This window comes from Anser anser, assembly GCF_964211835.1.
Source record: "Anser anser genome assembly, chromosome: 5".
Taxonomy (NCBI): domain Eukaryota; kingdom Metazoa; phylum Chordata; class Aves; order Anseriformes; family Anatidae; genus Anser; species Anser anser.
The window spans coordinates 61,108,794-61,122,548 of record NC_139725.1 but is presented as its reverse complement, the minus strand read 5'-3'; the positions used below and the strand labels follow the sequence as shown (position 1 = coordinate 61,122,548).

The 13,755-nt window shown below is 37.2% G+C and overlaps 1 protein-coding gene across 11 annotated transcripts in view; it reads left to right on the top strand.

Annotated features, from left to right (window-relative positions):
- The window catches only part of PPM1A (protein phosphatase, Mg2+/Mn2+ dependent 1A), a 29,519-nt gene extending 16,760 nt beyond the window's left edge, over nucleotides 1–12,759 (top strand). For 8 of the 11 annotated variants that reach the window (XM_083838337.1, XM_083838342.1, XM_083838340.1 and 5 more), the window contains 4 exons: nucleotides 140–257; nucleotides 5,273–5,381; nucleotides 7,451–7,508; nucleotides 9,724–12,759. In XM_083838337.1, the coding sequence (XP_083694463.1) occupies nucleotides 140–257; nucleotides 5,273–5,381; nucleotides 7,451–7,508; nucleotides 9,724–9,771 (333 nt within the window). In that variant the 3' untranslated portion in view covers nucleotides 9,772–12,759. The remainder of the gene's footprint in view (nucleotides 1–139; nucleotides 258–5,272; nucleotides 5,382–7,450; nucleotides 7,509–9,723) is intronic. The other 3 variants (XM_083838335.1, XM_083838344.1, XM_083838336.1) reach the window with 1 other exon arrangement.
- Nucleotides 12,760–13,755: the final 996 nt, after the last annotated feature.

The following is a 13,755-nucleotide window of genomic DNA, read 5'->3' as shown; positions in this document are numbered from 1 at the left end:
GGTTAATGGTGATGATAATCTGTGGGAACAAAAATTGTATTCTAGTACCGTGATTGGTGAATTCTTGTTTGTAAAATGCTTTGATGTGGATTTAGTCTGGTACGTATGCATTCTCAAATCGTTTTTTCTTTTCCACCAGGGAAGTCGAGACAACATGAGTGTGATATTGATCTGTTTTCCGAATGCACCAAAGGTATCACCAGAGGCGGTGAAAAGAGAGGCAGAGTTGGACAAGTACCTGGAAAGCAGAGTAGAAGGTGGATCATTTAAAAAAAAATAAGTAACTTTGTTTCTAAACAGACCCCCTGACCCCCTTCCCTTTCCAACAACTAATTGTATACAGGCTTTTTAATAGACTTTCAAGTGCCATTGGCCATCTAGTGTACATCTCTGAAAAAGGCACTCTTACAGTCCTGCTGTATGTCCTGACAAAATTCTGCTATGAAAGTGCAGCAGACTGTAGCCATGAAAATTGTTCAGGGTGTCAGAGAGGATTCATTTGTGCTCGGTGTTCTTCATGAGTCCATTGACAGCACTAACTTCAGACCAGTAAATCCCTCTTCCTTTTACATGGAGTTAAACGAAATAGTCAGAATATCTTGTAAAGTGTCTACGAAGGTGGTAATTTGAGTGCCACTTTTCTGTGTAGCTCTGTCTGCAAATTAGCCAGAAAAATATTTTATTACACAATTGTGGTAGGGTTACAGCTTAATCACTGTCATCTTAAAGGCACCTGGTAACATGTATACTTACTTGAAAGTATGTCAGAAATTTGTTAAAGCTAATCTTTAAGCATTCCTGATGAGCACAATCTGGGAGCACATCTTTAAACAAAATTTTGAAATTATTATTGAAGATGTATTTCTGGAGTTCTTAAACTTTCAGCTGAAACTGCAAGTCTTAGGTGTTTTGGCTCACCTAACTAAAAATGGCATTTAAAATCGGTTTCATTTAAGAGATTTCTCATTAAAACTGGATTTACAGTGCCTTTTGATATTCAAAGATGATCACAGCTTGGATTTTGTTTCTGAAACGTAAGACACAACCGTATGCATTGTTTGCATAGGTTAAGTCTATTTTTGAAGTGGACTCCTCTAGACCTGTATGTTACCAGTCTAGTTATGTACATATACTGCAAGAATCCTTAATAGCATATGCGGCACGATACACAGAGTACTTAGCAACATGGTATCAGTGATTAGTATGCCACAGGAATATATTGTGCACTTTTTTCCTCCTTAATTTGTGTGAAGGTAATGCAAAGTGTAACTTCCGAAGTTTCACAGAGGGCTTGTTCATGTGGGAATTCTGGGTTCGGACAAATTAACGTGCAGTTTAAAGCACTTGCTACCTTGTAGGTGCTCCTTCAGGAAGTACTGCCTTTTTCGAAGGCCTTGTTCCTGAGTCTTGGCAAACTACAGCTGTTCTGCCCCCGAATAAATGTCCAGACAGAGCATTTCTGTGTTTTATATAACTTCTCCCTAACAGGAAAAGTTGATGCACAGTAAGCTATAGTGTGAATCTTTTTGACAGCGTAGCAGGAGTATCCACACGTACGGTAGCACTGCATGAGTTGAGTGTCAGATGGCTTTCTCCATTTCAGAGCAGTGAACAGCAGACATTTGAAGAGCTCACTATATAGGCCCACTCAAAGAACTGGTGAAGAGCAAGTATGCTGTAAATTCACCCATTCATTTATAGCATGTTAACTCTCCTAATTACCTTACCTTATTACCTTCATACCTTAGCTATTTTGTCTTACTTCAGACAAACCCATGACATGGAATATGAAGATAGCTTCAAGTTTAGGCTGCGTTTCAGCTGACTCCATTGTACCCTTAAGAATATTAACAGTGGGGGAAGTTAACACTTTTGTACAGACTCCTCAGTAAATGAAGAACCTAACACTGGAACTGCATGTGGTTATGGTACATACAATGAAATTGATTGCCAATTCTTTCCATTTATACAAATATAACATTTCAGGAATGAGTGAAGTGTCATACTTGAATAGAGGCAGAAGGATTCTGTATGTAGTTATAAAGCACTTTAATAGTAATTTAATGACGTGTTATCTGAACTACTTGAGGAAATGCATTGTACTTCCCCTCAAGGGTCTTTACTTCTTTTTAGAGTTGTCCTCTGTCTTTTGTCTATTGTTGCACAAAGATATTTAAATTAATGAACATGTAGTAAACACTACTCAACCCCACAGTAATCTGTACCAGCTGTAGGCAGAACTTGTCATTTTGGCTCTTACATGTGAGGGAAGTTGAGAGGCTGAAATAAAGCAGAACTTCAAGTATAGGTGTCGATTAATTTTGTTATGTTTAACTTGATAATTCTTGTGCAATTATATTGTTTCTTGGTGGAAATGGATTAGGTAGAATTGGCTGGTAAGGTAAGACTGCTACAGCCTCTGAGGTTTTCAACACTACAGTAAATACTCTTCCTCTTTACATAAGCACTGCCACACTTCAAGCATCTTGACTTTAAAAGCCTACCCTGTAGCTGAAGGATCTAGAAAATATAAAGACTACTATTAGAATTCTCTTACTAATTTGTAATATCAAAGTTCAAATTCATTAAAGCAGAAACCTGGTGAAAAATGCATATAATGTGTTCTTTTGCACTTCAGTACTCAGTGTAGTCCTAACAGGTAATAAGATTTGATGCTTACTAATGTGCATTTTTCCTGGTTGTGCTTTTATTCCCTTGGCCTAGAACATATCTTTATACTGTGAGGTAGTAGTGCAAGTTTTAAGACTGAGCAGGGCTTATTACTGATGGGCCTCTTGAACAAGAAGGTGTTGTAACTAGATGATCTTTGAGGTCCATTCCAGCCCAAATCATTCTTTGAACAAGGAGAGTTGATTCAGTTTTTTAAAAAAATGAGAGCTTTCTACTCACTGTGTCACCTTGGACTCTCCTTTTATCAATTCTCGATGTGTTTGTGGTCCAGATAGCTACAACAGATAGTAATGGAAGAAGAAGCAAGTGTGGAGAAGCATCGTTGTGCCATTACTTGCAATAAATCAGTGTTTCTCCTAAAATGTCATGTAAACTTCCTGGTAGTTTACATCCTAATTAGTCATTCCGAAATGAATTGCTATTATTTGCACTAATATGTGAGTTATTGACGTGTTGACTCTAAAAAGACACTTGTCTGCGGTTCTTTTTCTGTTCTCAGTTTACTACATATAAGCATACAGTAATAGATAGTCTTTGCAATATTTATATCTATGTAGAGATAAATAAATTTCAGTTAGCTGTTACGTGTTCCCTCCCATATTTACACAACATTGAAACTTTGGCTTTTTCTTAAACTTTGTGTGGAATTCTATTTCAGAATATGAAGTAAGCAAATATGTTTAAAATCCTTTATTTTAGGGTTGTAAGTACATTTTTCCAGTACATGATGCCATGAAAATGTGTAGAAGGTTTAAAAGTAAATTGAAGAGGGAGGGGGGCTTGTAAGATGTACTGAAAGAAGGTATTCCAATAAATTAAACACAGCTAGCAGACCGACTCCATTTGTTGTCATCAGTGTTCATTCAGTCTGTATCTTTAGTTTTCTCAAAATATAAATGTATTCATTTAGTGGAGACTGTATGTTAAATGTACTGCAGTTACAGGTTGTGAAACTGTGTAGTATAGGTAAAATATAAATTCCTTATTTTTGTACAGCAGAACTCTAGCTCTAGCACAATGTAGAATATACTAGATGTTCAAAATTGCACAATAAAGGAACTTGGCAAACCAAATCTGAGATCTTGCTTCTTATTCAGATTTATGAGTGTTAGATTATTTACTAAATGTTAGATGGTAAAATGAATTTTGGCCATAGATTTTTGAGGGAACTGCAAGTTTTTAAGGTACCTGTGGTGTGTGGTGTTAAACATTTAAAATGTAGGTTTTGAATTGGCCAGGTTAAAGCTTTGTGTTGCAAAGTCTGACGCTGGTTGAGGACTAGACAGTGTTTCCAGTGTACATTGCAAATAATTTACACAGCCCGACTGCAAATAGACCTGATTGGTTTTGTAAACACACACAGCCATGAAAAGCAATTGCATGCACAAAAATTCACTTTTTTTTTTTTTTTTACTAAAAAGTAAAACTGTTCATTTTAAAAGATTCAATTTGCCATACCTCATTAATTAAATTATAAAATGGAAACTTGGTATGTTATCTGGAATTATGGTTTAGGGTAAAAACTGAATGCTAAAGTGTTTGGTACTGATGAGTTCCAACCACTCTTCAAGTTGTATAAATACTTTCTGACATGAAGAATAGTGTGTGTACTCGTGTGTGTATATACACGTGTATATATGCACACGTGCTCATTGTATGTGGGCTGCAGTATTCACTTGAAGATCAACAGTGCCAAGTCTTAATTCATCTCATTTCTGAGCTCTTGTTTACAGAAGACCTGATGAGATGCGTTTTTTAAAAGTTACTTTTTAAAATTTCATAAAATCCCTACTTAAAGAGAATCTTTCCAGGAGTGGTACAGTGAAATCTCTTGAGAGTTCAAATAAAATTGTGTGCTTACTGCTTTAAAAACAAAAAACAAAAACAGGTCTAAGAATAAAATTAAAGAACTAATTCCCTAACAAATGTGACTGTGGCTACAGAACAGTCTCTCTTCAGCCAGAAGTTGGAGTGGATCAGCTTTAAATAACTGCCCAGTAGTCACACATTCCCCGAGTTGAGTGAAGGATGGAGCTGTCTCTTAACTCTGATGTCCCTGGCTTTTAATTTGTACATAATAGTTCCTAACGTTTGCATGTTGTGGTCATGCGGTAAGGTACAAGTACTGGCTTATACACATACAGCCACAGGAGTTATTTTTCATGTGTATGAACTTTCGTTTCTTGAAAATACTGTGTTTTGTATGATGGCGATAATCTTTTACCTTCTATTGCAGTGATAAAGCTGATGTTAATATTTGCCTCATGCCCATTGCATTTTGTTGGGAAGATAAAATAATGGTACAGTAGGAAAGCCATTAAAGAAATTGTTTCCACGTGTATTAGGTAGCTGTGTGTTTCTAAAACCATTATGCATGTTAACAGCAGGATATCTTGTGTCAAAACCATCGCAGGTTCTTTTTCTCACTGAACCAAAGTTAACGTTTACCATGTTGAGTCTGGTCTGTCATTGATTTCTTATATTAACAGAAGTTAAGCTGCCTTTTTATAAAACTGAGTGTTTCAATCTTTTTAAGTTAAATTTGGACTGCACTTACAAAAAAAGTACTTCTGATTCCCAGAGATCATAAAGAAGCAGGGTGAAGGAGTACCAGACTTAGTCCATGTGATGCGTACGTTAGCAACTGAGAGCATCCCAAACCTCCCGCCAGGGGGTGAATTGGCAAGCAAGTGAGTTCACATCAATGTAAATGTGTTGTTTTTTATTTTATTTTATTTAAACTTAACATTAAGGCCACTCTTAAAAGTGGGGGGAGGGAAGAAAGGGTGCAGTACAAAAGATGATCTGTTCTCTAATTCTGATTATTGAATTGCTCTGAATGAGAAGGGACAGCACAAGAACAGAGTTAAGTTGTCAATCGCTGCTAAAACTAAACGTCAAAATGTAGTTTGGGGAAGGGTTTTTTTTAAGGGTGGCCTGAGTGTCTTTGTTTTTTTGTAATTAACTGGGTTTTCTGGGTGGGAGGTTGTGTTTGAAGATGCAAAAACAATGCACTGACTGTAGTAGCTACTTGGAGATGTGGTTCTGCACTTCAGGAAGACGTGCATGCCATGTTTTGCTTGGCAGTTTTTCTTGTTTGCAGCTAAGGCACTATTGTCATTGCTTGAAAGTTTGCTTATGCATCTCTCTGCTTGTGACAAATACGAAAAATCCATAGAAGTCTATCGAAGTTAAGTAGAGTGTTATATTTAAAACTTTAAATAGGCTGGCTTTGTCCTTGAGTTCAGGGCTGGTGCTGTGTCTCATAAATAGATGTTCAGCACTTAAGGGAGAGATGTACTTAGCTCATTTGCCCACCAAGTGCTTTTTGGTTCAAAAGATTATTCATGAACCTGTACCGTGCAGATTGAGCACATGTGCTGTGGACAGTCTATTTTTAATACTTCAGAGTATAATTTTGTATTATTACGCCAAAACATGGTCTGTGGGCACAGAAGTGAGTAAATGATGACTGAGTTGTAAGGATGACTTCTACAAACTTGTTCTTATATTAACTAGTAAAAGAGATTGCTGTTTTATATATAATAGTAACACCTATTTAGGATGTGTTGCAGTCATCTTGAAGTATCAATGAGTCAGTTATTCATGAAAGATGGCACACAAATTGTTTATCTCGAGCTCCTTTGGCTGGCTCTAGCATCATGGTTGCGGGGAAGTGCGGAGGTCACTGAAGCAATTGACTTCCGTGTGATTATGTGCTTTAGTGATGCTAGCTTGAATAGAGATTGACAGAAGTATGGATTTAATTGGATGTTAGCGTAACTCAAAGCAGTAATGACAATTTGGAAGGAAAACAGTGCTTTTCAAAAACTTGGCTTTATTTAGGATCAAAGATACCTGTTGCTGAAAGATGAGAACAGCTTTCCAGTTCATACGTGCAATATACTTTGTGTATAATTGCTTGTTTTATTGCTTTAAATTCAACCTCTTCTTCCGTGCTGTATAATCATTCACTAGATTCACTGTGATGTTTATACTGCTGCCTGATAGCTCTTGACTTCTCATTGTTGCAGGATGATTATAAAGCCTGTCATCTGCTTTTTTCTTCTAAAACACTCCTCTGTGATTCCTCTGCATGTATTCATGAGCATTTAAGAAGCGTTTTTGAGGTTTGTTTTCTATCACAGTTGTAGTTTGCTGCTTTGTCATACTTGGTTCTGCAAATAGGCTATCTGGAAGAAAATTGCTTTTGAAGTCCCGTCTGTGGCTCTTCCCTTTTGCTCCCTTCTTTCTTTCCGGCTCCCCCTCCAAAATTTATTCCTTATGTGCTGGGCAAGGCAGAGGCTTCCTCTTCCTTCAGCCTCCCTTATTTTTTTGTGTATCAGTTTTCAAGAAATCCTCTTCTTGAAACCCTCTGGAGGCGTCATAATATCTGAAGGTGCTACTGCAGTATTCATTGGGCACACAAACGCCATGGCATTCAACTCCTATCACGTACTCAGATGCCCGCTTCCAAAGCCTCAGAGACATACCACCAAACAGCACTGCGGCCTCATCTGAATGTCTGTGCTCTTCTTGTTCTGAATGCAGAGTGCTATCCAGCCTTGTTTTTCATAAAGGCTTTAAAGGACTGTGATAGCTATGTTTAATGACACTTAACGGTAACTTGCAGTAAACTTGGTCCTGTGAATTTGAAACCTTTAAAAGTTTGCATCTGAAATTGCAGTTTTGCTTGGGGATTTTGATTTAAAAAGAGCCTTAAAATCTTGTTGTTTCTTTAATTTCTTGTTCCCTCTAGACGGAGTGTGATTGAAGCTGTTTATAACAGACTGAACCCCTACAGGAATGATGATACTGTAAGTATCTTTTCCCCTGCATTCTTTCCTCTGACCCCAGTAATTTCAGTTGGGTTTTGTTGTTGTTGTTTTTTTAAGTTTGCTGTTTCTTGGTTAGAAAACCCCTTCCCCCCAAAAGTGATAACCTTCTTGTGCTCTTTCTCTTTGGGCTTTGTTTTATGGTTGTTTTCTGATGCTTTCTGCTGATGGTAGTCTCAGAACTTCAGCCTAGTTGACTTGCTGGTTTTCTGGAATTTTGTGATGTGAATCCTGCCTGGATTTATAACTCTCTGTTCTAAGGGTATATACATTTTCCAAATGCTGTGGGAAGCACTCTCTTACTAAGACTTACAGCAAGCATATGGTTTAGGTTCTTGTATGTCAGTGATCAGTTAGGAACCAATGTCAGGGTGATGGAGGGAACAACTCTAAAATATGAACAGTGATCTCAGTTACATTTAGGTTATTGGGAATAATGTTCAGTCACTGAAAGTGCTTTACTTCATAAAGTAGTATTTACTTCATGATTTACCTTTCAGCAAAAATTACTTATGTGCTTAGATGTGACATAAAGTAAAATGCCTCCAAACGTGAAGTTGTGCACTGGCTTTACAACTGAGTGCTTGTTTGTTTGGCTGTCGTCACGATACCTTTAGTATAACAGTTCCTTAATACTGGCTGAAGGAGGATGCTTTATATTCAAAATATATTCTGTAGTAAGTTACTGCTCTGTGAATGTACAGTAAACTTTGTTTTGTGGTGATGTTGTCAAGTTGGATTCAGAAATTTGCATAGTGAATAGCTGGCATGCAGCTCCTGCATTTTTACTCACTGCTGCTTTTATTCTTCATCCTTGCAATTGGAACAAACATAGCCATTTTAGTCTTTCATATAATGGTTCTCCTTTGCTACTTCTGGTCTTGAAGGAAAATCTGGAGGTGGTACTCTTGCAAAGAGTAATTTTAGTGATCTTGGCTTTTTTACTACACCTCCATGCCAACTGTTCTTTTGGGTTTGTAATGAATTCTCTGTGCAAGTTTGAATGAAGGGTGCAGAAAGTTAATGCTAAAAAATTGTCATATGTGGCATTGCTAGAGACTTAATTAGCCTCTTTCCTTTGAAAGGAATCAGTAAGGCAGTGCTTCCAAAGAAGAGTAATATTTCTACCTCCTGCAGTCTCAGTAACGATGGGGAAGTGTCGTTATGGAAGCACCAGCAGAGACTGTTGTTAAAGCCCATCATGTCTCTTAGTTATTAGGGGAAGGTAACATGCCATGCTGGAACAACCAAAGATTGCTGTACATAGCAGCTTGCTCTGCTGCCTGTGCTGCTGACTTAACTTCTGCTTCAGCTACTGAGCTGTGGTCACACTTCTTAGCTGTGGTGTTAACGTACGTACCCAACGTGATGGAAATGAGGCTGTTAGATTGTTCTATATTCAGCTTTATCTAAATGAGAGAACAGGAAATGGACACAAAAGTAAATGGATTAAAAACCACTAGAACTTAACTATTTGATTTGTACTAGGATTTTTTTTTTTTAACTGATAGCAGGAGTCAGTTAAACAGTTTTCAGTGTGATTTCATTTTTCAGCTATACAAGATCCACTATTGTCTTTGGACCTAAATAGGCCAAATTTTAGGGATACTCAGATATTGGATGCATGGATGTAATGCCACGCAGTGTAGCCATACAGTTATGACTTAGCGTATGACATGTCTCTATTTTTTTATGTTAGGGAATTTTTGTGATTTCTTCTTGCAGTTTTATTACAATCAAAAGTCAGGGTTTCCTGCAGTTACCAAAACTACACTTCTCTATTTAAACTTAAATTATAAGTAGTAAAATTCATCTGAATTAAAATAAGGTGTCAGTTGATGACTGTCTTCCTATGCAGTGAGGAAGGACCGAATTCACAAAGGATGGTAATGATAAAAAGAAAAAGTATGAGGCACATCCTGCTGTTTTGACAGACCTGTGTAATAAGTGTATCCCTTTTGTATTACTTCTAACTATTCTGGGAGTGCTTTTAAATATTGTTCCTGGGATGTTATTATGAGGATTGGTAAGCATTTTAGAAAACATTTGGTCAGATTTTGAAACCCTTTTTTACCTTAGTGCTTCATTAATTAAATGTATGGTTTTTTAGATGTTTGTGAATGTTATTTCTGCTGTTTCTGAAAGGGGAGAGAAAACAAGCTCCTAAAATGATTTAAGTTTTTTTTTCCCTTTTCAGTCTGGATTATCCAGAAACTGCTGTAACTATGGGCACTCCAGACTTTAAAGGGTTCCTTCTTTTTTCTTTAAGGATTCTGCCTCAACTGATGATATGTGGTAAAACTGCTCATCTAGCTGTGGAGTTCATGTTTCATCCTTCAAATGAAAGTGCAGCCCAACCTCAGTGACCCTTCTTAACATCCATCCTCAATATTAATTAAAGAAGGGAATATGATGTGTTGGTGAGAGTGACTACAGCAGAAAACTACAGCAGTACGACATCTAGCCCAGGAACTGATCTTTTTTGTAAAACAGACTTCTGTAAACGTGATTTCAAACCATAATTCATGTTGTAAATCAGACTCCAGCAATTTATGTTGTATGATTTTGTTTTTGTAAAGTGCAATTGTCTTTGTACAAAATGCTCATATTTAATTATGAATTGCTTTAAATCACTATAAAGGTTAGAAGAAATGTTTGGCTTGTGTGATGCAACAATATATATATACCCTTTAAATTCATGTTGTGGTTTTGGATTGCAAGGAGCAGCAGCCTAGCCAGCTAGGTGCTCAAGAGGTGCACAAAACTGTAAAGATAACTTCTCGTTTTATACGAAAGCTGAACTCGTGGGCAACTTGCCAGGAATCAGTGTGTGAATTTGCTCGGCAAAGGAAGAACAGCAAAGAGTAGTGCACTTTCTTCAACAAACTTATCTCATTTTCTTGGAGGCACTCCTGCTCTCACATTGAGTTAAAGGGAGTTCCGATTTTGACTTCAGTGGGAGTTGAATCATGCCCTATTAATAGTATCGTGTTCATACGCATATGAACCTTGGGATTAGAATGCCTTGATTCTTTGCACCTCTTTTTTCATTAACCCTTACCTGAAACTACTAATCACTGAGCACGAACAGGCAGCTTTCTACATACAGTAGGAGTCTGCAGCGTTTTTACAATACTGATTGGCTGGGTCTGCTGCTGTTCCAAGTAAAATACTCTGAATTCCATTTTATCAATAAAGCTTGGTTTAACAAACAAGAAATTTTTCCATAAATGTGTAATTCCTTTTTTCCTGCCTTTTGAAATGTCAGTGCCATTGTAAATGATATTTTACATGTGGAAGAATATTTTTATTAATTGGTAGCCCATTTTTAAAATGGGAAGAATTTTAATTACTGCCCAAGACATAGCCATATGCTAGAGGATGAAGTGGGATTAATGTTACCCTATTTTTTACGAGTGTGGGTTTTTTCAGGCTTTTTTTCTCCCCACTGAAGATGTGCATTGGTTTGAATTTGCCTACTGTTTGATAAAAATACATTTGTCAAAGCCTGACAATCTTTAACGTTTTATGGTGTGTGTTTTTAATTGACCCACTTACTTAGAATGAGAGACTAGTGGTTAAACAGTACTTGTGATTTGAGATATAGCATGTTGACAATATTTAACTGTTCGTTGTTTAAAATTCTAATTTAAAATTTTATAAGATAATAAACTAATTTGATTTAAGCCTAGCTTTCTCCCATTGAACATGCAAAATTAAGTTTTCAAGTCAGTCGTGTTTGCAAAACTGCTGTTTTGTGCACCTTGTGTTGTCTTTTTGGTTGAGAATATTGTATTTAATATGTAGTTTACTCATTTAGTAGGCAGATTCCCCAAAAGGAAAATCAGTAAAACAAGTAGATTGTAACATTTACTGCGGTTAAACAGAATCAAGACGTGGTGTATAATTACTTTTTGATAGGAAAATGTAGTACAATGCATTTTGCTATATTTGTCTTTCCCTAACTTTGAAATATACATATTTGTATATATAGCCTTAAAACTAATGCAGAGTTAGGGAACACTGAACAGTGAAAAAGTAACTTATAGTGTCTTGGAACTAAGTATAGTATATACCAGCAAACTTTTCTTTTATCCCTCTTGTCTATGTGGGGTGCTTAAAACGTAACTTCATTGTATTCAGTTTGTAATCTGTTCAAGCATGAATGAAGAAAACATAAGCACTATTTGTATTTATAAATTTATAGCAATTTTTGCTTAAAGAACCAGTTCCTTACCTACCTATGAATAAATGCTTAAAATGTCTAATTTTGTTGTAGAGTGCAAAACTATAATAATGTTAAGTTATAGCTTCACAGGCACCTAATTAACAAGCGTATTTAATACATGGCGTATTAGTGCAAAAAGCTAAACTCAGTTTAGGACTGGGCAGATAAAGTTCTGTCCTTTTTCATAGAGACTAAAGTTTAGTTTTGGAAACAGCAAAACGTTGAACTGGACTGTGGAAACTTTGAGTTTTAAACTTTGAGAATCAGAAGCAAAACTGTGGTGTGAAAAGCCATACTTCAAACCATAATCACTTAAAGTGTCTCAGTGACAAATGATGTGTTTTGAAGCCTCTTCCTATGAGGTCTCCTAAAGGTTAGGAAGAAAATAATTCTGCTATTGCTGCAGGTGCTGTAACTAGGTTTGAGGGTAGCAAAAGAAAGCCCGTTTCAGGCCTTTCTCCCTACCACCTACGTGCAGCATTTTGATGAGGTCAGAGCACTGAATCTATTATGAATGCGTAAACACTGCCATTTTAGATACAGAGTTTGATTACAAAATATTAAGTATATAAAGCATCCTAGAAAAGAGGCAAGCTGTACTTTTCACTGCTCTGAAAAGAAAAAGGCACTTTTGCACCTTTGTGCATCTCCTTCTTGCACCAGAAACTTTTTGTTAATTGCTAAAAACATTAGCACCTCAGGGGCAAGGCAGCAATTTTTTTTTTTGAAGTATTGTGTGCTATTTATTTCCCTCATGGAAAACTATTCCTGTGTGACAAAAATGAAAATTCTGTGATGTTAAAAGATGTATTTTTAAATACATGTTCAACTAGGATGGTCCCAATTTGCTTGTTTTTTTAAAAAGGAAATGATATTTGTAAAGCTACTTCACTTCGTATGCCATGCAATTTTGTTTTCCTTCTACATTTGACGGCTTCACTGGCTTCAGTTTCTGTGAGTTTTGTTACAGTCAGATTAAATGTTTCACTGATCATTCTGGGAAAATTACCTGTTCTGCTTTATAGACCTTTCAAACAATTCTCACTAATTCAGCATTGAAATGTGCTCAAGACAGAGGCTTTCTAAAATGTCCTAGAACCAGTGTTGGATTAGCTAAACTGAATTACGTTAAGCGGGGTCCTAGACTTGCAAGGCCTTGTAAACCCGTTGTATCGGCGGAGTCCTGGCGCGTGTGGTGAGTCGTGGAGCCGGGGCCTTTCTGGTGGCTGCTCTTGCCTGGTCAGCAGGTGGTATAGGCCTTGATGCATGGCCATCACTTGTTTTAATCTTCCATCAGAAGTGAGAATCGGAGAGAGAAATTCCATCTACTTGTCATGAAACTGCTGAATTGGGGTAATCCTAGGTTGTCTCCTACTAGCAGGATGCCTGAAGAATATTAAACAGCAGATGAGTAATGGTAGCACTGACCTTGACAGTTCACGCAGGTGCCAAAGCTAATCATTTTAACACCTACTTACAATGCTGACTTGAATGTCAATTAAACTGTCACAAAACTGATACTGTCTCAACTGTATAGGTTAGATCTGAGCCATGTTGCTTAGTTCAAGAATTGGAATCGTCAGGGTGATTTAACCAAATTGGGGAACGGTTTTCACTGCAATTCATTCCCTGCTAGGAATCTCATCTTGTTACACTGAGGTAGCATAGACTTCCTATTGCATTTTTTTAAATCGTTTATGAACTCAGGATGTAGTTTCATGGTCAATTTATACCAAGACCGAACTATTGCTACATGTCTGTTTCCTCTGCCCTTCTTGTGCCAGCAGTAGCGCTTCTGTGGCAATGCAGCTAGGACCAGAAAAGAAAATCTGTACTCTCAGCCGGACAAAGTGATATTCCAGCTACCCAGTGCTAGCACAGGGCAAGACATGGGGCGAGGACGAGGCTGTGAGCGAAGGAATGCTTGCACCACCTCTTCTGCCACAGTTACGGAAAACACTCCCAAAGCGCGGATAAGCAATGGGCCTGTGTAGGGAGTAT